Source organism: Eleutherodactylus coqui, chromosome 5 (genome assembly GCF_035609145.1).
Source record: "Eleutherodactylus coqui strain aEleCoq1 chromosome 5, aEleCoq1.hap1, whole genome shotgun sequence".
Classification (NCBI taxonomy): Eukaryota; Metazoa; Chordata; class Amphibia; order Anura; family Eleutherodactylidae; genus Eleutherodactylus; species Eleutherodactylus coqui.
In genome coordinates this window covers 31,292,368-31,317,029 of record NC_089841.1, presented here as the reverse complement: position 1 = coordinate 31,317,029, position 24,662 = coordinate 31,292,368, and the positions used below count along the sequence as shown (strand labels likewise).

Genomic DNA, 24,662 nt, shown 5'->3' with positions numbered 1-24,662 from the left:
TTCCAAAGGTAGCCTCAAAATTCCACAGACAGCAAGAAATTATTCTCCCATCCTTCTGTCAAAATCCCCAAAATGATAGGGAAAGAGACTACCATAGCCTGGATGCAAGGAAGGCCATTCTATGCTACCCAGAGCAGACATTATCCTTTTAGGAAGGCTGACTGTCCTTTGTTCAATTTCAGGGGCCAGGCAGAGGAAGAGCGGCTTCTAGGAGATCCATTAGCCGCCGGATAAAATCCACCATCCAGCAGGCCTACTCCGTCCTGCAACAGCGCTATCCCGGAAGGACTCAAGGCCCATTCTACCAGGGCAGTATCCTGCTCCTGGGCAGAGAGGGCTATGGCGACGCCGGACCAAATCTGTAAGGCAGCCACATGGTCCAACCTGCACACATTCGCAAAACATTACAGGCCGAATGCGGACCTCTCCTCCGATCTCTCTCTTTCGGGAGAGAGGTCCTGCAAGCAGTGGTCCCTCCCTAAGAGTTAATTTGGTATACTCCATGTCTGCCGTCAGGATGACGCCGGGAAAAGGGAGTGAATTTCTTACCGAAAATTCCTTTTTCCCGAGTCATCCTGACGGCACGTATTTCCCTCCCAAAAATTCACACGTTTATATTAACGTTTATGCGGGCACGAATCTGTAGCCCAGAGGCTCCTATGTTGGACATTTCCCTTCATGCGGTAAATTTGTGCATATTTCCTGTGTTTAAGTCTGGGTAAGCTACCCTCTTCTTGTTTATGTTCAAATGAAACTAACCATGTTATTTTTTTCGGAGCAAATAAATATCTGCCTTGGTTAACCACGACATGTCCATGTAAGTAATTTAGAAGACACTGGTGAATGGGAGACGGGAGGAGCCTTTTAAAGTCTCTTGCTTCCTGTCCCTACGAGGTCAAGGTGCAACCTCCATGTCTGCCGTCAGGATGACTCGGGAAAAAGGAATTTTCGGTAAGAAATTCACTCCCTTTATTGTCCAAACCTGTGAAAAGGTTTTAGAGATATTATTCGGACTATTCTTGCTTCAGTGAAAAATGACTCCAATTTAGAGATCATAAAAGTGTCACATTCCTTAACAAATGGACCATTTAAGTATTTACTTCTTTGCTCATCTTCTCTGGTATTGTTTTAAGTGCAACTTAGTCTTGCTATGTCTGTGCCTTTTTCATGTGTGCACATTTGTATGTGCGGGTGTGTGTATGTATATGTGTATGTGTAATATATATATATATATATATATATATATATATATATATATATATATATATATATATATATATATGTAATAATAATCTTTATTTATATAGCGCCAACATATTCCGCAGCGCTTACATAGACAGGGCGAATACAGAAAGACAATACAAAAATTACAGAACCACGGGGGCGTGGCCAGCGACCAACATGGAGAGTCGCATGTGAGGAGAGCTCCCCAGTGGAAAGTCTAGAATCCGTATAAAATCCTGGCCTTACCTGACTCCTGATGCCCATAACACCACTAAAGGACCTTTAGATCCTGAGGAAAGAACTGAACCGCAGCTGGGACCAATAACAGCCTCCTGACACCCACAGAGGGACCGCGGGCCGAGGCAGGGGAGAAGCGGCGCCAACACCCTGCTCCCCTCCCGCTCTCCATCTGGCACCAACTCGTCTGACCCACCTGCCTGCAGGCTGAACCGAGGTCTGCGTGCCCCGTCCTCCCTTACCCGGCAAAAATCCCCCTTTTGAGACCTGTGGCTTGCTGGTCCGCATCTTCTGCCGGGCGGCGACCCGTGCTCGGTTGTGGCCCGAACGGAGAGGGACCCTCCAAATCCTCGCCACTGGAGTCGTGCCACCGCTGCAGGACCTGAGCGGGGGTTGCGGTCCGCCTGCCGCTCCGGTCGTCTCAAGACCTCCAGCCGCCGCTTGCCTGCGGCACCCCACACTCTGCCACCGCAAAACCCTCGGCCGCCGCTTGCCTGCGGCGCCCCGTGGCAGCCGACCCGGACCTGACCTCGAAAGCTGCGAGCCCCCAGCACCTATCTCCGCAAGGAATACCTCCCGCAGGGTCCCGACCGGAGCCGCGACCTGTTAACCCTCCTGCTCACCTGGGAACCGTCCTCTGCAGCCGAACATCCGATCCTCCACCGGTCGGGAGGCGCGGTCCATCTCCAGGCTTCTGAAGCCGACGGTCTGCTGTGAGAACCAGCGGGATACTGTGCACCGCCCACCCGCCCCGCCACTGCACGACATCCTGCTGCCGCTCGCCGGTGGCGCCGGACACCCTGCGAAGCGCTGACCGCGGCTTGGGAGAAGAGGAGAGCGGGAGACCCCTCTCTGAGGCGGGGGGATCGGAGCCGCGGCTGGCCCGGCCGCCTTGCCTGTGGCCCGCATCCGGGCTGATCTACTGGAGCCAGACGGACGGAGACACTCGGCGTCCCCCTGGAGCGCTGGAACTGAAAAATTCCTCCTCTCGGACCCGGCCCTGCGGAGCCGGCAACGAACTGTGAGTAACTAGTGGGGGCAGGGGGACAACACATTTGCCCCGCGAAGCTAGTTCATGGAACTATAAACCTGGGCAAACAGCCCATAGTAAAATCCTCCTTACCACCCCTGGAAAGCACCCCTCGCTGCCCACACCGCTAGATAGCGGCGCCCGGGAGAGAGAACGGGAGACTGCCCCAAGAAATAACTCCCACACGGACAGTGATCCATCTGCTGGACAGGCCCTTAGTTCCACAGAAAATATTAATTTCTTTGCACACTCTGAATTACGACGTTGGAGCGCCAAGACAGAAATCTATAGCCATTAGCAGGCACCATCGCCACACGAGGCTACTGCCACTTCCCACTCTTGCCACCGCGACCAGCTTAAGATCTGGATAATTCCTGTATAATTGTGATCCAATCTACTGGACCCTTACCCCCTAACAATTATTGTAACTGCATAACTACAAAGACTTTACAGTCTATAGCATCTAAATCCTGCGAGAGTGGCATCAAATCTTTAGAACTGCCATCCAACATCTCCTGCAAGTAACAGTGCCTGAAGCTGCTTACACCAGGCTGCTGCAGGGGGAAAAGACGAAGAAAAACCCCTTCTCTCTATAAAGTACTATACTAATCTAACGCCATCTATCATGAGTACACGTGCCAAAAGCGGCTCTGCAGCAGAGAAACTAAAAGAATTCGCCCGCACCGAAAACTCTGATCATACCCCGCGAACGTCGCGACCTACCCAGATGAGAGAACTAGAAGACGACAAGGGGCAACCCCCGGAACCAACCATGCGACAGCTTCTAGAAGCAATTAACACCTGCAAATCCTCTCTCACCAACAAAATAGAAGAGATAAAGTCTGACGTTCCCTTGCTAAGACAAGACCTACAGAATATGGAAGGCAGAATGCAGGAGATGGAAGACCTCATCTCCAACGCAGAAGACTCCCTACGCCCGCTTTCTGCGACAGTAAAAAAAAGCCATAAGAATAACAGAAACTTGTCAATCCAAAACAAATGATCTGGAAAATCGGTCACGCCGTAACAATCTGCGCATAATAGGCCTGCCGTAAAAATCGGAAGGCTCCCGCCCAGAAATATTTGCCGGGACCTGGCTGAAATCTCTATTTGGCGACGATACCTTCTCCGCTCACTTCACAGTGGAAAGAGCCCACCGGGTCCCAGCAAAACCGCCACAACCGGGAGCCCCCCCCCCCCCCCCCCCCGCGCCCATTCCTAGCAAGGATCTTGAACTGCAGACGCCGCATTACGTCAAGCCAGACTAAAGGGCCCACTCAAATATAACAACACAATTTACCGAATTACAAAAACAAAGAGCCACCTTCATGGAAGTTAAGAGGAAGTTTAAAGAAAGAAATATCCTCTACTCAATGGCATACCCAGCCCGTTTGCGCATCGTGGCACAAGGAAAGGCGGTCTTTCTGCAGTCTCCCGCTGAGGCCCTCGAGTGGCTTGATATGCATCTAGAGTCACCGAGAGACGTTTGATCCTGTTACAGCTATGACGGGACTCTAAACCCAGTCATAATTTGCATTGCCAATACCCCTCTGACTTATAGATGGCGAACTGAACGGCTGCGGCACTCAAATCACAGTCAAGGCCTAGCGGTCGGACTGAGCCCTCTATAGGCCACCGGGATATCCCCTCCTACTAACATCTGCTACTTCTAGATAGATTGTAGCTAAATTGTTTTTATATTTTTTCTTTTTTCATCTATTTCTCTCTTTCTACTCCGTTTTTCTATTGACACCTACGCGAAAATTTAAGCAAGATGTCAAAGGTTAATTGTTTAAGATGTTTTAATCTGTTCTTTATCAATATTCTTAACAAGTCTGCGCTGACACAACCCACTTTTCAATACTCGTCAATATTTTCCCCTTTCCTATACTCGATAGATATAGATAAAATGGGTAAATTCCATGCTTACGTAAATACCAATGTCTCTAACATGCCTTAGTTGGAATGTGCGGGGCTTAGGCACCGCTCTCAAGCGAAGAGCAGTCTTCTCATATATTAAACAAATTAATCCACACATTATAAGTTTGCAGGAGACCCACCTAATTAAAGACAAGGCCGACACCCTGAGAAAACCATGGATCCAATGGATGGCCCACTCCTTCCACACCTCCTCCTGTAGAGGCGTCTCTTTGCTTATCCACAAGTCTTTGAGATGGAACCCCATTAACATCCACAGAGACCCCGAAGGAAGATTCGTATTCATACACGGGGAAATTGATTCCAAACCCTATGTCATTCTGTCTATCTATAACCCACCACACAACAACCTCTATCTTCTACAAATGGCCATAGCATTTGCGCACCAATACCCTTCGGCGGCGGTGATTTGCCTAGGGGATTTTAACTTAGTAATGGACCCAACCAAGGACAGATTCCATACACCCCCTAACACTACCTCCACTTCAAACTCCCCCTTGAGGCAATTAGTTGAGGGTGTGGGCTGGGTTGATCTCTGGCGATTATATCACCCCGAAACTTTAGAATTCACCTGTCACTCCCCAGGACATAATGCCTTGGCAAGAATAGATTATATATTCAGTTCGACGGAGCTGGCGGTCTTCCTCTCCAATATAACGCACTGTCCGAGAGGCATATCTGACCACAGCCCCACACTGTTAACCATAAAGTTCCCTCGGCACGAGATAATACCTGTATGGAAACTGCACCCATTCTGGCTCAAGCTTATGGGGACAGATGACCAAACTCCCTTCCATATATCCCTATTCCTAGACACTCATAACAACAACACCCACCCCGCCCTAAAATGGGACACTCTCAAGGCCTACATTAGAGGATTCCTCAAATCCGCTATTACACATATTAAAAAGTCAACATCCCAGACCGACAAAGAACTAGAAACCCAAACCATGGAAGCCGAAAAACTATACATATCTAATCCCACAGATGCTAACAAAATAGCCTGGCTTAGCCTCTCCCGACTCTATAAACACCAAATTCATGCCAAGGCCAAACGCAAATTATTCTTCACCAAGCAATATTATTTTGAACTGGGAAATCAATCCAGCCACCTACTCGCCAATTTGATTAGACGGGAAAATCAAGCCAATACAGTCCTTAAGATTAAAAACCAATGTGAAGCGGAGCTGACTGATGCCCCAGCTATTACAAACTGCTTCAAGGAATTCTACACCAAATTGTACAGTTCTTCCTCCCAAAAAACTGTGGCAGATACTCTAAACTATCTAAATGACTTGACCTTCCCAACTCTTTCTACAGAGCAGGTCGAGCTCCTGGAAGCTCCAATCGCTCTGGAAGAGATCCAGCAAACAATTCAAGATATGGCTCTTAACAAATCTCCTGGCCCGGACGGCTTCCCAATAGAGGCATATCGTAAATATAGCGAACAACTAGCCCCGCAACTACTAGAGACACTATGCCAGGCCCAAATAGATAAAACACTCCCACCCTCATTTTACAAAGCCTCCATAGTAGTGATATTGAAACCTGGGAAAAACCCTATAGAATGCGACTCATACCGCCCCATTTCACTGCTGAACGCAGACTATAAGATTTTAACTAAAATCCTGGCCACCAGACTAAATCAGGTAATCTTATCCATAATACATCCCGACCAGACAGGTTTTATGCCGGGGAAATCCACAACAATAAATATTCATAGAGTCCAAACAGCCATTCAATTGGGAAAACAATACAACATGCCCTGGGCCCTGGTCTCGCTAGACATGACAAAAGCTTTTGACTCTTTGGAGTGGGTCTTTCTAGAGACCTGTTTGATCCGTTTCGGATTTGGTCCTCAATTTCGGCAATGGGTTAAAACAATATATAAATCCCCGAACGCAAACGTGATCGTAAATGGCATCCCATCAGCGGAGTTTCAACTGGCAAGGGGCACCCGACAGGGATGCCCTTTGTCCCCAGCCCTATTCGCCATCGCTCTTGAAGCACTGGCAATCCGTCTGAGAAACACCCCCAACGTAACCGAAATCAGATGGGCAGACCTTGAGAGTAAATTAGGATTATACGCAGATGACACAATTCTTTTCTTATCAGACCCAATAAACTCCTTCTCCCAATCTATGATCCATATAGACAGATTTTCTCAATTTTCAGGACTGCACGTCAATTGGTCCAAATCCACAATCCTATATACAGACCTCCACCCAAAAAATGATCCGTGTGTTGCTAGATATGGACTAAAAGCGGTTTCAATATTTAAATATTTGGGGATGATTATGTCCTGCGACCATGGCAGAGCAATAGCAGATAATGTCAGCCCATTACTGGAGGATATAAAACATAAGCTCAAGAGGTGGTCCAAGCTGCCGCTCTCTGTGGCAGGGCGGATAAATCTTGTTAAAATGGTCATCCAACCAAAATGCTTATACATATTACAACACATGCCAGTAAGCGTGCCTAAGCGCTTTTTTCAGTCCCTAAACTCCCTCATAACCTCATTTATATGGAACTCTTCCCGCTCTAAACTAAGCTTATCAATACTACAAAGACCTAAAGAACAAGCCGGAATGGCCCTCCCGGAACTCCGGCTTTATTACTTAGCAGGGCAACTGAGAAATATTCGAGCCTGGGTCCTGGACAAAGAAATGCCCATAGCAGACAAACAGCTTGCGAAACAAGTAAAAGGAAGTAATTTACTAAATTACCTAGAGTTTCCAGAATGCACAAATTCCTCCGACGTAATCCCGCTTCACAAACTAGCCCTTGGTGTGTGGAGAGAAGTTAAAACCCTTCAAAGATACCAAAACGTAATACCTGATCTTCCCCTATGGAACAATCCTGGTTTCGCTGCACTACAATCGGTCCCAGACCCACAGTATTGGGTGTCTCTGGGAAAAAAATACACTGGATGATATATATACAGATGAGATACTCCCCACATTCACTCAACTACGTGACAGGCTACAATCCCCACATCTCCAATTATTCAGATTTTTCCAGCTGAGACATGCGCTGAATTCCCAATTTCCACGCACTTCAACCCGAATATCCAGATTTCCTACAATTGGCATCCTTAAATCACAAGGACCCAAAGGGCTAATCTCGGCTCTCTACACACATCTTCCCTCGGCCAAAATAGATCACAACCCCCTTTCGGGATATGACAGGTGGAAACAAACCATTCCATCTCTCACACCTGAAGACTGGCAAGATATCTCTAAATCCCACCTATCGGTCTGCCCTGCCATAAATAACAAACTGATTCAGTTATACATAATACATCAGGCATATCTCACCCCCAGCCGTCTTCAAAAAATGGGCAATATATCCTCAAACTCCTGCCATAGATGCCGCCAGCCAGAGGCCAACTTTTGGCACCTGATGTGGGAATGCCCTCCTGTCAATGAATACTGGTCCAAAACTATTGACCTCATAAATTCACTACTACCTCCCCCATTTACTGTTAATCTGGACCCCAAGATGGTGGTGTTTGGATTACTGGAGGAGGAGGAGGAGTGGCCATACTACACTCCTACATTTCTCGAGAAAGTGCTATTTTTTAGCACGTAAGGTGATAGCCATGAAATGGATGGCTGCAGAACCTCCCTCAACTCTGCACTGGATTCAAATAGTAAATACCGTAGTCTCCTATGAAAAAATTATTTTTCAGAACAGAGGCTGGCCGAGCAAATTTCAAAAAGTATGGGGTGCCTGGTTGGACTCTCATTCCACCTTGTCTACGGAATAAACCCTGAGCCCCAATTCCATTCCCCCCTTACTTCCTTCCCCCTCCTTCTTTTACCAACAAGCGCTTCAAGACTTGTAATATTTCTCTCTCTTTCTCAGTATTAGGGCTCCCACCCACTAGCGTTTTTTTACTGCGAAATTCGCAGCGTTTTTTTTTTTCTGCAGGGGTCTTTGGGCTATGGGAGTTGTAAAGCTAAAATCGCGATTGCGCAAAATCGCGATTTCGCGGTAAATCGCGATTTTGCGCGATCGCGATTTTAGCTTTACAAGTCCCATAGACCCCCTGTAGAAAAAAAAACGTGCGAATTTCGCAGTGAAAAAAAACGCTAGTGGGTGGGAGCCCTTAGACAGAACAGAACGGTTTTATTTGTTCTCTCGTTTATTTTTATTTATTTATTTATTTTTTTGTTGTAAAAGTTAAAAAGTTGAAAGTTTACAGTAATAATTGCTCAAACAACCTATTCAAGGTGTACGGTAGCAACTATTGTATTCAATCGTACACAGTTTAACCCCTTCATGACATGGCCTAGGACGCAACAATTTTTGGCGGATTTTCTTCTACGTTTATCAAGTCATAACTTTTTTTATTTTTCTATTGACGCGGCCGTATGAGGGCTTGCTTTTTGTGTGGCGAACTGTAGTTTTTATCGGTGCCACTTTTGGGTACATTGACTATATTGTAAAACTTTTTTTTTTTTTTTTATGATAACAGGGAGAGAAAACGCATCAATTCTGCCATAGATTTTTTTTTTTTTTACAGCGTTAATAATGCAGCATAAATGAGACATTCCATTTTTTCTGCAGGCCAGTACAGTTACGATACCAAAATTCTTACATTTTTTTTAGGTTTTCCCACTTTTCTGCACTAAAAACCCCTTTTTTTGGAAATCTCTTTTATATTCTAAATTGCTGCATTCAAAGTCCTGTAACTTTTTTATTTTTTGATGTACAGAGCTCTATGAGGGCTTATTTTTTGCGAGACGAGCTGCAGTTTTTACTGGTATCATTTTGGGGTACATACGGCTTTTTTGATCACTTTTATTGCGTTTTTAGTGAGGCAAAATGCTAAAAATTAGCATTTTGCCTCAGTTTTTTAGCGTTTTTTTTTAGCGTTTTTTTCCGTGCACAGTCAAAAGCATGTGCAACTTATTGTATGCGTCGTTATGGATGCGACAATACCAAATATGTGGGGTTTTATTATTTTTTTTTCCTTTTTTATGCTTTTTTACTCTTTTTTTACATTTTTTTAAATTCATTTTTTAATCTTTGTTTTTTTTACACAACTTGTGTCCCTCTGAGGGACTTTGACCACTGCCCTGATGATCACTGTCATAAGGCATGGCAGAGCTACTGCTCTGCCATGCCTTATCGCTTATACAGCGATCATAGGCATAGGCAATACAGGACGCCAGTGTCTGGCGTCCTGTTGCCATGGTGACAGGCCGGGCTCTTGTGATGACATCGCGAGTTCCGGCCGGAGACACAGAAGGAGTCCGCTCCCTCTGTGAACTCTTTCCCTGCCGCGATCTACTTAGATCGCGGCAGGGAAGGGGTTAACAGCGGGGGGCACATCTCTGATGCCTCCCCGCTGTTGCAGCGGGACGCCGGCTGTGACAGCCGGCTCCTGCTGCGAGATAGCGCGGGATCACATATGATCCCGCGCTATCTCCAGGACGTAAGTTTACGTCCTGTTGCGGGAAGTACCAGGCTCCCAGGACGTAAACTTACGCCCTGCAGCGGGAACAGGTTAATAACCATGTACCTATTAACATGTACCTAACAAAGCTGTTCTTTGACTCTGTACTCTGCAAATCTTTCAATAAACAAAACAAATTAAAAAAAAAAAAAATTACAGAACCACGGTTACATAGTAATCAGTTGATGGAAACAGTAAGGCTGAGGGTCCTGCTCCAATGAGCTTGCATACTACGAATAGTGGGGTGATACAGAAGGTAAAGGGGCTGGAGATGTGCACGGTATGGTGAGGTGGAGAGTGAGCGATGTTATACACATAGACAATGGTCAGACATTTAGCCGTGTGACGGCAGAATCGGTATGACTGCAGGAGCGGTTTATGATGGCTAGCAGGGATCACAGTCAGTAGGTCAGGGAGCATGTTATCAGGCGGAGTACAGAGGGGTTTGTTTAGGGAATGTGGTATGCCTCCCTGAAGAGGTGCGTTTTTAGAGCACGCCTGAACTTCTGCGAGTCCTGGATTGCTCGGGTAGCCTTTGGTAGTGCATTCCAGAGGACCGGTGCTGCTCTGAAGAAGTCTTGGAGGCGGAAATGAGAAGTTTGAATTAAAGGGGCGCTCAGTCTGGTTTCGTTAGCAGAGCGTAAAGCCCGGGCTGGTTGATGGATTGAGATGAGGGAGGCAATACAGGGGGACGCTGCGCTATGGAGGGCTTTGTGGATGAAGGTAGTGAGTTTAAATTAAATTCTGTATTTAACGGGCAGCCAGTACAGTGACCAACACAGGGCAGAGGCGTCCGTGTAGCGGCTGGACAGGAAGATGAGCCTGGCTGCCGCATTCAGGATGGATTGGAGAGGGTAGAGTCTGGTGCAGGGGAGGCCGATCAGCAACGAGTTGCAATAATCGAGCCGAGAGGGGATGAGGGCAACAGTAAGCGTTTTTTTTTTAAACAATGAGTTTTTATTGGAATTTTCGATACATACAGCTTATACAGCAAAGAATTTTTCAAGTATGCAACGTTTGTTTTAAACAATGTATGTTACATTTTTCATAAGGGAGGGGGGGGGATAGGGAAGATGGAGGGAAGAAGAGAGGGGGTAAATGGGGAAATCTGAAGGAAAGTAAGCAAACTTTAAGGTACCTTAAACATGTTAATTTTAGCTGTCTGTCAACAAACATAGAAATAAACGGATTGAGTTTAACGGTTTCCATGTGTGTTATATTGGTGGAATCTCATTTGGAAAGAGGTGAGGTCTTATTTGGTTTTGGATTTACTCTGAGGTTGGGCCTTGGGGCTAGTGAGTTTGGGAGGGATGAGCTACAACAAGGAGGGGGGGAAGGGGGGAGGGGAAGAAGGAGGGGGATATGGGAGAGTAAAGAGCATGTGGGCAGCTTAGTCAAACCCTGTCGGCATTTTTGTTTTCTGGATCCAAGCTGTCCAATCTTTTCGGAACTGAGCTAAAGTATCCTTTTGGAGAGCAATCAGCTTCTCGTGAACACAATTTAGTGAGACACTGTTTTGCATTTCCTCTATGGAGGGAATATTCTTGGATCTCCAATTTTTTGCTATCAGTGTTCGCGAGGTGTGGAGTATATGACACACCACTACTCTGTGACTCCTGGGTATGTTTCCTATGCCCAGTAGGAGCAGGGCTAGTTCGGGAACGAGTTTCTTCGAAGAGGGGGCTAAGTTAGAGATGCATTTTAAAACTTTATCCCAAAAGTGGAGTATGTAAGGGCATGACCAGAATATATGAAGTAATGGTCCAATTCCTCCACACCCTCTCCAACAGAGAGGAGAGATCTCCTTTTTCATTTGCGACAACCTCAGTGGAGAGCAGTACCATCTGGTCAGAAGTTTCTGGTACTGTTCCGAATGAGAGGCACATGAGGAGGATTTATGAGCCCATTTCAGGGCCTCACACCATATCTCCTGTGAGAATTTTTTGTTCAAGTCTTTTTCCCAATTTAGGAAATTGACCGTTTTCTTAAAGGATTGTGTTCCAGACAGGCAGATGTAGATGGGTGTAGAGAGTTTTTTTCTGTGGTAATATATTTGCGTTTAATAGGTCGTTTAGCGGATTAGGAAGCGTTGAGGAGGTGAGCTTATTAGTTCTCAAGAGATTGCAGATACGTAGGTAATTGTAGTGTTCCGAAGATGGAACTGCATATTTTTCTTGTAGCTGGGGAAAGGGGAGCAAGGCGTACCCCTGATACAAGTCTGAGACGTTCATTGTTTCTTTATGTGGCCAGTTATTTAAGGAGAGGTCCGTTATTAGGAACTTTAGAGTGAGCAGGGGGAGTGGGATTTTGGTTGTTATGTTTGTCTCCACTGACTCTTTTGGACCAGCAGACTAATAAGCTTAAAATTAAAATTTAACTTTTATTTATTCACTTAAAAAGTATGAAATAGACAAACAAACATACACATATATGTAGTGGATTCTGTCTCACTTAGAGATCTCAATTCCTCAATCGAAGATTTCGGACAACTAATGTGTCCAATTACTAGCAAGCTAATATAGTGCGTATATTATATGCGTGCCCTCAGGTAGAGTGGCAATTCTGAATAATTCACAGGCCCTCCCGGCCACAAACACACCAGTGGCGGTCGATTTGTATGATATATTTTGACCGCAAGAAGTGTTTAATAAGTGCCCTACGCGTTTCACCCCCAACCACACAGGGGCTCCTCAGGGGCCAATAGTTTTACCAGGAATCAGTTTCTGGCAAGTGGTTATGGAGAACAAGAATGTTGTGCGAAGGTCAAATCACCTCCCTCACGTACGTATTAGTTAGTGATCAGCTATTATGTTTCAAAATTATTTGTTAGTGATTAGCTATTATAATCTTCCCACAAAAACAATCGTGGACAAAAAAAAAGAGGGCGTTGCGAGGTTTCCTGAGGGCGTATTCAATTTGGAAGTAGATATGCTTTCCAGTTGGTTATGCCTGACAGATTTGATTCGATGGAGGTCCACCTTTTGTTCATTTCCGTATTGAGCCAGTGTCTACTCTGGTCGATCAGGAAAGCATTGTGATAGTTTCGGAGGTTGGGGAGACCCATGCCTCCGAATTTTAAGGGTCTATTTAGAATAGAGAGTGCCACTCTAGGTTTCGCTCCTCCCCATATGAATCCATTCATTTGTTGTTGAAATGTTAGAAATACAGAGTTCGGAATGGGCACAGCAATGGTCCTAAGAAGGTACAAAATGCGTGGGAGGATAAGCATTTTATATAGTATCCCTCTGCCCATCCAGCTAGGCTCACATTTTGCCAGGTGGTCCAATTCTTTTTGTAACAGCGTTTTAAGCGGGGGGGAAGTTTGTTGAAAGGAGGTTATCAACTGAGGGAGTTAGTAGTATACCCAAGTAGGGCAGCGAGGAAGTACACCACTGGAAGGGAAATGAAGCTCTTAGGGATTTCTCCTCTGTTTTGGGTAGGTTAATGCCCATCATTTGCGATTTAGTGGAGTTTTCTTTATAATAGGAGACAGCACTGAAATGTTGGAGAGTGGACACCACATGAGGAAGTGAGGCTTTTGGGTTTGATAGAGTTAGTATTAGGTCGTTGGCAAATAGGTTAATTTTGTGCGTGCATGTTCCTATGGGGATGCCTTCGATATTTAGGTTGGACCTTACTGTCTCCGCCAGTGGTTCCATCATCATTGTGAATACGAGTGGGGATAGTGGACAGCCCTGGCGTGTGCCGTTGGTGATTTGGAATGGTTTGGACAGGACTCCATTTGTTAAAACAGAGGCTGATGGAACAGTATAAAGGGCAGTTATGGCCGAGAGAATTGATCCAAATCTTTCCAGGACATGGCACATATACCCCCAATGCACCCTGTCGATTGCCTTCTCCGCGTCCAGGGCCAGGAGCAGAGAAGGCATTCGTGCGGCGCTGGCTTTAGCTATGAGATTGATCAGACGTCTTGTTCCGTCTGGGGCCTGCCGTCCTCTCGTAAAACCTACCTGGTCGTTTTTAATGAGTTGGGGAAGAATAGGGAATAGTCGATTTGGCTATTATTTTCGCATAAAGTTTGATGTCAGAATTGAGGAGAGAAATGGGTCGGTAGTTGCTTGTAGATTCGGGGGGTTTGCCCTCCTTGGGGATGGGAACAATAGTTGCTTTTAGGTTTTCTGGAATTTTTCCTGTTGATATTATTTGATTAAAGAAGTCGCATATATGTGGGAGCAGAGCAGGAGTAAATAGTTTAAGATATTCATTCGAAAATCCGTCGGGGCCTGGGGATTTGCCGGGTTTAAGTGAGCGGATAGTATGTTCTATTTCTTGTGGTGTGATAGGTAAGCACAGCTCTTGTGTTTGTTTTTGCGAAAGGGATGGGAGCGATAATGTGGATAGAAAAGCGTCGATTGATTCCTCATTAGGTTGGAGGGTATCTTTATCGTGGTTTAAGTTGTAAAGTGATTTATAGTAATTGCTAAATTCATGGGCGATATCTTGAGGGCTGAAAATCTTGTTATTTGTTGTCTGGGAAATTAGGTAGGGAATTTTTGAATTTGCTTTAGTCGCTTTGACTCTGTTGGCCATTAGTTTGCTTGCTTTGTTATGCGAGTGATAGTGTTAGAGTTTAAGTCTATTTATGTGATTCTCGTGGTCTAGTGCGAGGTGTGCTTGTAATTCCGTTCCTGCTTTCTTTAGAGGGATTAGATTTTCTAGGGAAGGGTCTGCTTTGTGAGTTGCAGCTAGGGTGGAGACCTTTGTTGTTAAGTCAATTGTGATTGAGTTGCGTTGCTTATTGTAGTATGCCGACTGCTGAATTAGAAGACCTCTTGCGAATGCCTTATGTGTGTTCCATAACGTGGAAGGACTGATAGAGGGGTGAGAGTTTAGGGCAAAGAATTCGGTGAGCCTTTTCCCCAGGGTGGTGGTGTTGTTTTTAAGAGACATAACATAAGTGTTATTCCTCCAAATAAAGGCATTTGAGGGCGAGTGGGTTAGGCGAAGGGTCGGGGAGATCGGGGCATGATCCGACCAAGTGATGTCCCCCACCTCACACTTTGTTACCATTGGTAAGAGCCATTTTGCTGTTAGAAACATATCGATGCGGGAGTAGGTGTTGTGTCTATAGGAGAAAAATGTATAATCCCTTTCTGATGCATGTTTGCATCTCCATACATCATAAAGGTCTTCTTTCCGTAGCCACTCATAAAGATGAGGGGGAGCTCTGTCGCTTTTTGATGTTGAGTCCAAGTCTGGGCTATGAATGGTATTGAAGTCCCCACATATCAGGAGCTTGCCTTTAATTATGTGTGAGATCTGTTTAATCAGAGCGTTTAGAAATGCAAGTTGTGCAGTGTTGGGGGCGTAGACATTCACTATAGTGAAGGTCACGTTGTTGATTGAACATACTAAAGCGACATATCTACCCCTTTCGTCCAGGAGCTCTTTCTGTAGCTGGAAAGAGACCGGTTTTTGTAATTGCAATAAGGACTCACGCTTTTTTCTTTGGGCTGTTCACATAAAAAATGTGGGGAAAATCCCTATTGGATAGTCTGGTAGAGTCTCCTTTTTGAAAGTGGGTTTTCTGGACGCAAACCACCTCCGCTTTGGACCTTTTAATTTCTCTCCACAGAAGAGATCTTTTAAATGGGATATTTAAGCCTTTTGCGTTGAGTGACCTGACCTTTAGAGCCATCTGGGATGTGGTGGTTTGGCGCTAAGGAAACCGTAGTTTAACGACAGCCATTTTGTATAACGACAGATACTGTAAAAGGTTAGCAATAGTACGCATATTGTGAACAACAGATAACTAGATACCTTATAGGGGGAAACGGACATTTGGAACAATGTAAGAATAAACGTAGACATAGTCGTGCAGTGAGTCAGACTGCGCAAACTTGGGGAGAGTTTGCAGAAAAAAGAATAGTGACATAACCTGTCCTTGAGATGCCGGATATCAGCGACGCATACATTCTAAGTTGCATCTCTTCACTTCTGTGCGATCTTGGGGGAGGGGTTGTTTCTCTTGTTTGGGTTCTGATCCGGTTGTTTTGAGCAAGGGATGTTCCATTTCTCTAGGAGTTCCAGTCCTTTGTCCAGAGTGGCAATTGCATGGGTTCTCCCATTCTTTGTGACGATAATTTTAGTTGGGAAGCCCCACTTGTATCTCACGTCGTGGTTACGTAAAGCAGAGGTAATCTGGGATAATTTCTTCCTTGCTGATATTGTAGCTTGGGAGAGATAAGCGTAGAGATATTCTGGTAAGGAGCTGGAAGTGTGGGAAGCTGTCTGGAAGTTTGCATAAGTTGCTCTTTAATATGGAAAATATGTATCCGGGCAATTGTGTCCCAATGGTAGGATAGTGGGACAGACTGAGCTCTTGGTAGTCTGTGGGCCCGGTCTATTATGAGATCTGAGGCTGAGCATTGTGGGAGAATGGCCCGAATTAGGTTCTTCAGAAATTCGGTAAGTTCAGAAGGGGGTGTAGTTTTGGTCTTATGCTAGGTCTTATTTTCAGGGTATGTCTTATTTTCAGGGAAACAGGGTAGCAGCAGGATAGAGAGGGTTAGCAGATGGTTAGGAAATTTATGAGGATGACTGTTATTTTTGTTAGTGGCATTAGGGGGTTTGAGGCTAAGCAAGAAGGTAAAGAGTGCATGCGAGCTGTGCATAGGTGAGGAAAGCAGAGAGGGGCTAATATGAGTAGTGTGCCCCCAGAGGTGGGCACTTGAAAGAAGTTCTGAAACTGAGAGCAAGGATTAGAACAGAAGTGACAGCATTAGCGATAGCTTTGAAGTGTAAAGCATTTAGGCAGAGTTTGTGGCCTATCTGTCTCCTACCCCTCGAACTGCCATGGTCAAACTGTATCATATTTCTTCCAGCCATACTTAACACAGCTCATATACGCGTGGCAGCTGCATGCTTACACTGATATTATAGTGAAAGTTTAAGGTACGACTAGGAAACAACTGGGAGTGGCTGATCAGGTTCCAATTGACTAGCCAGCTGACTTTAGCATTGCAAAATGTCAACCTAATGACCAAGGGGGGGGGGGGGGGGGAGTGAAATTTATTGCTCTCCTTAGGTAAGGAAAGCATCTCAGCAAGGATGGGTGAAAGGTGCCATTTGGGGGAGGTGGATGGCGGAAATGACTATTATATATGCCCCCATCAACTATATCTATTTTAACCAACAGATGATTGTCAATTACACAAGAGATGCTCTACAGGGAATTGCTGACCAGCTAGGACCCGTGATGCCAGAGCCCAAGTAGGGATTGCTGTCCGATCACTGTCCTGTGTGTATTAACTATCTTTGTTGTTTGGCTTGCTGTGTAATCCCCTGTATCCGGAGGACCTGTAAAACTACTGCTGCCAGTGCTGCCCCCACAATGAGCATGCTGAATGTGTCCTCGGAGAATATCAACAAGCCTTACACCCTCTTGATGCCCTGTGAACACACACTTAAGTAACGGAGGGACATTGATGGCCTGAACGACACCTGTGAAGGACCACCCACACTGCTGCTGTCAGTGATAGCTGGCCTCCCACTGCAGCAGCGGGGGTGCATCGGAGATGGGCCCCCCGCTGTTAACCCCTTCCCTGCCGCGATCTAAGTAGATCGCGGCATGGGAAGGGTCCACAGAGGGAGCGCGCTCCCTCTGTGAAGTTGCCGGGCTCTTGCAACATAATCACAGAGAGCCAGGCCTGTCGCCATGGCAGCAGGACGCCAGATGCTGGCGTTCTGTATTGCCAGAGCCTATGATCGCTGTATAAGCGATAAGGCATGGCAGGGCAGTAGCCCTGCCATGCCGTATCACAGCGATCATCAGTACAGTGTTGTAAGTCCCTCAGAGCAGCACAAGTTGTGTAAAAAAAAAAAAAAATTAAAATAAAAAAAAGCTAATAAAAATGTCAAAAAAAGAAAAATGTCAAAAAAACCCTTTTTTGTGCTTTTTCTAATATTAGCATATAAAAGGTAAAAAAAAAAATGTAAATGGCACATATTTGGTATTGACGTGTCCGTAACGACGTGTACAAAAAGTTGAACATTAGAGATGAGGGAGCGCACTCGTCCGAGCTTGATGCTCATTCAAGCATTAGGGTGTTCGAGATGCTCGTTACTCGATACGAGCACCACGCGGCACTCGACTCCATTACATTACCTCCCCTGAGAAATTTGCGCCCTTTTGCAGCCTTCCTTATAATTTATCTCTGGCTTCATTTAGCGTTCTATTATCGCTGGCAGCCACCAACTGCTCGGCAATAATGCACAAACATTTTTACACCGCTCTGTCTCTGCTCGATTCTTAATCCAGCATGCTGAGCGGTAGGGGTAGGGGCAGAGGACGTGGATGCAGTCAAAGACGCAGAGTCCCAAGTGAGGGTGTGGGCATAGGACGAGTTCCTGGTCCAGTTGAATAGCAGCCGGGAGTAGGAGAGAGGACAGTTTCTGGCGTCCCCAGCTTCATATCGCAATTTTTGGGTCCACATCGTAGACCTTTATTAAAAAATGAGCAGTGTGAGCAGGTCCTGTCATGGATGGCAGAAAGTGCATCCAGCAATCTATCGACCACCCAGTCTTCTACGCCGTCCACTGCTGCAACTCTGAATCCTCTGGCTGCTGCTCCTCCTTCCTGCCAGCCTCCTCACTCCATGAAAATGACACATTCTGAGGAGCAGGCAGACTCCCAGGAACTGTTCTCGGGCCCCTGCCCTGATTGGGCAACAATGGTTCCTCTCCCACCGGAGGAGTTTGTCGTGACCGATGCCCAACCTTTGGAAAGTTCCCGGGGTCCGGGGGATGAGGCTGGCGACTTCCGGCAACTGTCTCAAGAGCTTTCAGTGGGTGAGGAGGACGATGACGATGAGACACAGTTGTCTATTAGTGAGGTAGTAGTAAGGGCAGTAAGTCCGAGGGAGGAGCGCACAGAGGATTCGGAGGAAGGGCCGCTGGACGATGAGGTGACTGACCCCACCTGGTGTGATAAGCCAACTGAGGACAGGTCTTCAGAGGGGGAGGCAATTGCAGCCACAGGACAGGTTGGAAGAGGCAGTGGGGTGGCCAGGGGTAGAGGCAGGGCAAGAGCGAATAATGCACCAGCTGTTTCCCAAAGCACCCCCTCGCGCCAAGCCACCATGCAGAGGCCAAGGTGCTCTAAGGTGTGGCAGTTTTTCACTGAGACGGTGGCCGACCGACGAACAGTGGTGTGCAACCTTTGTCGCGCCAAGATCAGCCGGGAAGCCACCACCAGTGTGCGCAGGCATATGATGGCCAAGCACCCCACAAGGTGGGACGAAGGCCGTTCACCGCCTCCAACTTGCACCACTGCCTCTCCCCCGGGCCCCAACCTGCCACTGAGATCCAACTGTCAGAACCGGCAACTCTCGGGGCCGCCGTGCCCGCACCACCGGTCCGGCCACCCGGGGTACAGGAGCGCGGCGCAGAGGTACCCCGGTTCTTGTGATCTCCCCGGGCCGCTGTAAGACTGGTCGCCGCCGGGTTGCTAGGGAGGCAGCTGGTGCTTCTAGTGTCCTGACTACCAGGCTGGCTTCCCTAGTAACTGTCTGTGCAGCTAGACTGGGGGCGTGTCCCCAGCACCGCCCTGATTAGCCCTGCTGCTGTCAGGCTCCCCGCCCCAATCAGCTTCTGGGGCGGGAGCGCTGACAGCATTTAAATAGGTGTGTTTTCCTCTCAGGCCTCGCCAGTGTTAGTTTGGTTCTCCAGCTGCACCCGCGTTTATCCTGACTGCTCTTGTGACCTCGGCTTTTCTGACACCTGCTTTTGGACTTGACTACGTTTTTGCCTGACCCCTCCGTACTGCGTACCCTCTTGTTGCCTACCCGGATTGTCTGACCATTCTACCGTTGCTTGTCTCAGTGTCTGTTTGTCTCCCGTGTCCCGCTTCCCTAGTGAGGGTAGGGACCGTCGCCCAGTTGTCGCCCTGGGGGTTAGCCCAGGGGGGCAAGTAGGCAGGGACAGGGGTTGCGGGATATCTCAGGGACCCCCATATCCCGGACACTGTCCTGACAGTAACACTGGCCGAACTAAGGTCAGACCCTTGCATCCGCCCGGCAACTTTGAGCCCCTCGATGGAGGCCGTGGCGGCTGTAGCGAACCAGGTCCAGGTCCTTACGACCCTTGCCCAGGACCTAACAGCCCGCTTGCAGCCACGGGAACAAGTGGCAGCTGCAGGTCCCATGCAGCCCTCGTCCGCTCCAGGAACGATGTCAGAACCTCGAGCCACGCTTCCGGATTGCTTCTCCGGAGAGAGAGATCAGTTTTTTGCATTTAGAGAGAGCTGCAAGCTCTACTTTGATCTCCGCCCCCACTCCTCTGGTACTGAATACCAGAAAGTGGGAATCGTAATTACCCGCCTGAGGGGAGAGCCCCAGAATTGGGCTTTCTCGCTACCAGCTGGCTCTCCAGCCCGACTATCCCTTGACGCCTTTTTTTTCGCCCTGGGTCAAATTTATGACGAACCCGACCGGGCGGGCTACGCAGTCTCCAAACTTCTGGCCTTGCGCCAGGGTTGTAAGATGGCGGAGGACTACTGTTCCCAATTCCGTCAACATTGTACGGAATCCCGGTGGAACGATGCCGCCCTAAAAGACTTATTTTTGACCGGTCTGTCTGAGGGTCTCAAGGACCTACTTGTGGCCCACCCAGAGCCTAAAACCCTGGAGCAAGCCATGTCGCTGGCTATTCGAGCCGACCGACGTTTGAGGGCCAGACACGCCGCTCGGACCACCCCACTCCCCACGTCTACTTCTTCGACTGACCCGACCTTTTACCCTCCCACCACCGAGGCCATGGAGCTGGGAGCCGTGAACCCCGAGCAACGACGGGAACACCGCCTGAAGAAGAACCTCTGCTTCTACTGTGGGGAGCCGGGTCACCGCATTGCTACCTGCGCTAAGAAGCCACGGCAGGAAGAACTCCCGCTCCTAGGCAGTTATCGGGGGGACTGTCTAGGAGCCAAGGTACTCCCTGTGTTGTCCAAGATGTTAGTGCCTTGCACCCTAGAATTTCATGCTTTCCACCGTACTGGGCAAGCCTTTGTTGATTCGGGGGCTGCGGCTAATTTCGTTAACTTTAATTTCGTTGCTCAACTGTCCGGGGTTTTGTTACGTTTAGAAACTCCGATTCTGGTTTCAGGAGTGGACTCCACTCCTTTGCAAGCAGGGGTGGTTAATCTGGTAACCCCTGAAGTAAGGTTTACTATAGGAGCCTTACACGTGGAAACCTGCACCTTTCTAGTGATGAGAGATTTGTCTGTGGACGTCGTCCTAGGCCTCCCCTGGCTCCGGGAGCACAACCCGGTAGTAAATTGGGACACGTTGGAACTGGTAAAGTGGGGTCCCCGCTGTGCCAACCACCTTTGTGCGGTGAAGGTGGGAATCTCCACCTGCGAGGGGAGCCCCCTACCAGAATACCTCTCCGAGTTTTCTGACGTGTTCTCCAAACAATTATCTGAAGCTCTGCCCCCTCATAGGGAATGGGACTGTAAAATAGACTTGATTCCTGGGGCCAAACTTCCTAAGGGCCGCATTTATAACGTTACGGTTCCAGAGAGAGAATCCATGAGGGACTACATCCAGGACAGCCTGGCCAAGGGGCACATCCGGCCCTCAGAATCCCCGGTGGGTGCCGGGTTTTTCTTCGTTGAGAAGAAGGATGGGGGTCTCCGGCCCTGTATTGACTATAGAGAGCTAAATAAAATCACAGTCCGAAACCAGTATGCTCTTCCACTCATTCCTGACCTCCTCAACCAGGTCGCTGGTGCCCGATGGTTTTCTAAACTTGATCTCAGGGGAGCATACAACCTCATCCGCATTCGGGAGGGGGATGAGTGGAAAACCGCCTTCAATACGCCCCTCGGGCATTTTGAATACCTAGTTATGCCTTTTGGATTGTGTAACGCCCCCGCCATTTTTCAGGGGTACATGAACTCAGTGTTTCAGGATATCATGGGGGTGTTCGTGGTTGTATATCTAGACGACATTTTGATTTTTTCCTCCGACTTGCCGAGTCACCATACTCACGTTCAGACTGTGCTAGCTCGACTCAGACATAACAAGCTGTTTGCTAAACTCGAGAAATGTGTTTTCGGGGTACAAAAGATATCATTTTTGGGGTATATCATCACGCCATGCGACTTCCAGATGGATCCTGAAAAGGTGAAGGCCATCACGGAGTGGGCTCAGCCAGGGTCGTTGAAAGCCCTTCAACGCTTCCTCGGCTTCGCCAACTACTATCGCAAATTCATTAAAGACTTCTCCGTGGTGGCTAAACCTCTAACGGACCTCACCAGAAAGGGGGCAGATGTGAGGACCTGGTCTTCTGAGGCTCTGAGGGCCTTCAATACCCTAAAGGCGGCGTTCTCGTCTGCACCTGTCCTAGTACAACCGGATCTGTCCAGTCCTTTTGTGGTGGAGGTAGATGCCTCTGAGTTTGGTGTGGGAGCGGTACTGTCCCAAGGTCCCTCCACTCTCACCAACCTTAGACCGTGTGCCTATTTTTCTAGGAAGTTTTCGTCCACCGAACGGAACTATGATATAGGCAACCGGGAATTGCTGGCGATTAAGTGGGCTTTCGAAGAGTGGAGGCATTTTTTGGAAGGAGCCCATCACCAGATTACGGTACTCACTGACCATAAAAACCTCACTTATCTAGACTCCGCTAAGAGGTTAAATGCTCGGCAAGCCCGCTGGGCCTTGTTTTTCTCTCGGTTCAATTTTGTTGTTACCTATAGACCCGGTTCTAAGAATGTCAAGGCTGATGCCCTGTCTAGGAGTTTTGGTTCTCCGGAACCTTCCGAGCCGGAGCCTGAGAGCATTCTCTCCCCCGGGGTGGTCCTCGCTGCTGTCTCCTCCGACCTTTCACCTCTCATTCACGCCGCTCAACAATCTGCTCCTGAAGCCCTTCCGGAAGGCAAATTATTTGTCCCGTTGTCACTGAGATTGAAAGTGTTAGAGGAGACACATGCTTCAGTCCTAGCTGGACACCCCGGTATCAGGGGTACTCTGGAGTTAGCGGCCAGACTCTATTGGTGGCCGCACATGGCCAAGGATGTACGGGTATTTGTGTCCGCGTGCCCGGTTTGCGCAAGGGGGAAGAACCTCAGGAGACGTCCTGAGGGGCCTCTTCTGCCCTTGCCCATTCCGTCCAGGCCATGGTCCCATTTGTCCATGGATTTTATTACTGATCTGCCATCCTCGCTGGGGAATACGGTCATTTGGGTAATAGTTGACCGTTTCTCCAAAATGTCTCATTTTGTTCCACTTGGCAAGTTGCCTAACGCCAAACTTTTGTCTGAGACGTTCATCAAGGAGATTGTTCGGTTACATGGCATCCCCGAGGATATTGTGTCTGATAGAGGGGTTCAGTTCGTCGCTCGCTTCTGGCGAGCCTTCTGTAAAAATCTAAACGTTAATTTGTCCTTTTCCTCCGCTTTCCATCCCGAGAGTAACGGACAAACGGAACGGATGAACCAAGAACTTATCCAGTATCTGCGACTGTTTGTCTCTGATAACCAGCATCAGTGGGCCAACTACTTACCTCTCGCCGAATTTGCTATTAACAACCATGGTAACTCGTCGACCCAACTGTCACCTTTTTTTTGTAACTATGGGTTCCATCCCCGGTTCTCGCTTTCTACTCCTTTGGTCTCGAACAATCCGGCCGCCGACATATCCGCCGAAGAACTGTGCACAGTTTGGGCCCAGGTTCGTAAGAACCTTCAGGGTTCCCAAGAGAAACTGCGTAAATACGCAAATAAAAGACGTACTATCTCTGCACCTTTTGTGGTCGGGGAGCAGGTTTTATTATCATCTAAGAATCTGAGACTTAAGGTTCCCTCCCTGAAACTTGCTCCTCGGTTCATTGGCCCATTTACGGTTTCTCAGGTTATCAACCCGGTGTCATATAAGTTGGCACTTCCTGACCCCTGGAAGGTCCACAAGGTTTTTCACAAGAACTTGCTTAAGAAGTATGTGACTCCAGTTCTCCCCACCCAGAACCCGCCTCCTCCCTCTCTGGTACAGGGGGAACTGGAGTATGAAGTAGAAAGGCTTGTGGATGCCCGACGGGTTAGAGGTGGGCTGCAGTACCTGGTCCACTGGAGAGGATTTGGCCCTGAGGATAGGACGTGGGTCCCTGCCAGGGACGTTCATGCGCCACGCCTAGTCCAGGCATTCCACAGGGCTTTCCCGCTTAAGCCCGCACCTGGCCATGGGGGTCCGGTGTACCCCCGTAGAAGGGGGGGTACTGTCAGAACCGGCAACTCTCGGGGCCGCCGTGCCCGCACCACCGGTCCGGCCACCCGGGGTACAGGAGCGCGGCGCAGAGGTACCCCGGTTCTTGTGATCTCCCCGGGCCGCTGTAAGACTGGTCGCCGCCGGGTTGCTAGGGAGGCAGCTGGTGCTTCTAGTGTCCTGACTACCAGGCTGGCTTCCCTAGTAACTGTCTGTGCAGCTAGACTGGGGGCGTGTCCCCAGCACCGCCCTGATTAGCCCTGCTGCTGTCAGGCTCCCCGCCCCAATCAGCTTCTGGGGCGGGAGCGCTGACAGCATTTAAATAGGTGTGTTTTCCTCTCAGGCCTCGCCAGTGTTAGTTTGGTTCTCCAGCTGCACCCGCGTTTATCCTGACTGCTCTTGTGACCTCGGCTTTTCTGACACCTGCTTTTGGACTTGACTACGTTTTTGCCTGACCCCTCCGTACTGCGTACCCTCTTGTTGCCTACCCGGATTGTCTGACCATTCTACCGTTGCTTGTCTCAGTGTCTGTTTGTCTCCCGTGTCCCGC

At 48.1% G+C, this 24,662-nt stretch overlaps 1 protein-coding gene across 2 annotated transcripts in view; it reads left to right on the top strand.

Moving 5' to 3' along the window:
- Nucleotides 1-24,662, top strand: part of LOC136629112 (zinc finger protein 250-like) — a 74,955-nt gene that overhangs the window by 4,407 nt on the left and 45,886 nt on the right. Inside the window, exon 2 of one of the 2 annotated variants that reach the window (XM_066605245.1) lies at nt 183-951. In XM_066605245.1, the coding sequence (XP_066461342.1) occupies nt 912-951 (40 nt within the window). In that variant the 5' untranslated portion in view covers nt 183-911. Of the gene's footprint in view, nt 1-182; nt 952-17,106; nt 17,127-24,662 lie in introns of those variants that run through there. The other variant, XM_066605247.1, reaches the window with a different exon arrangement.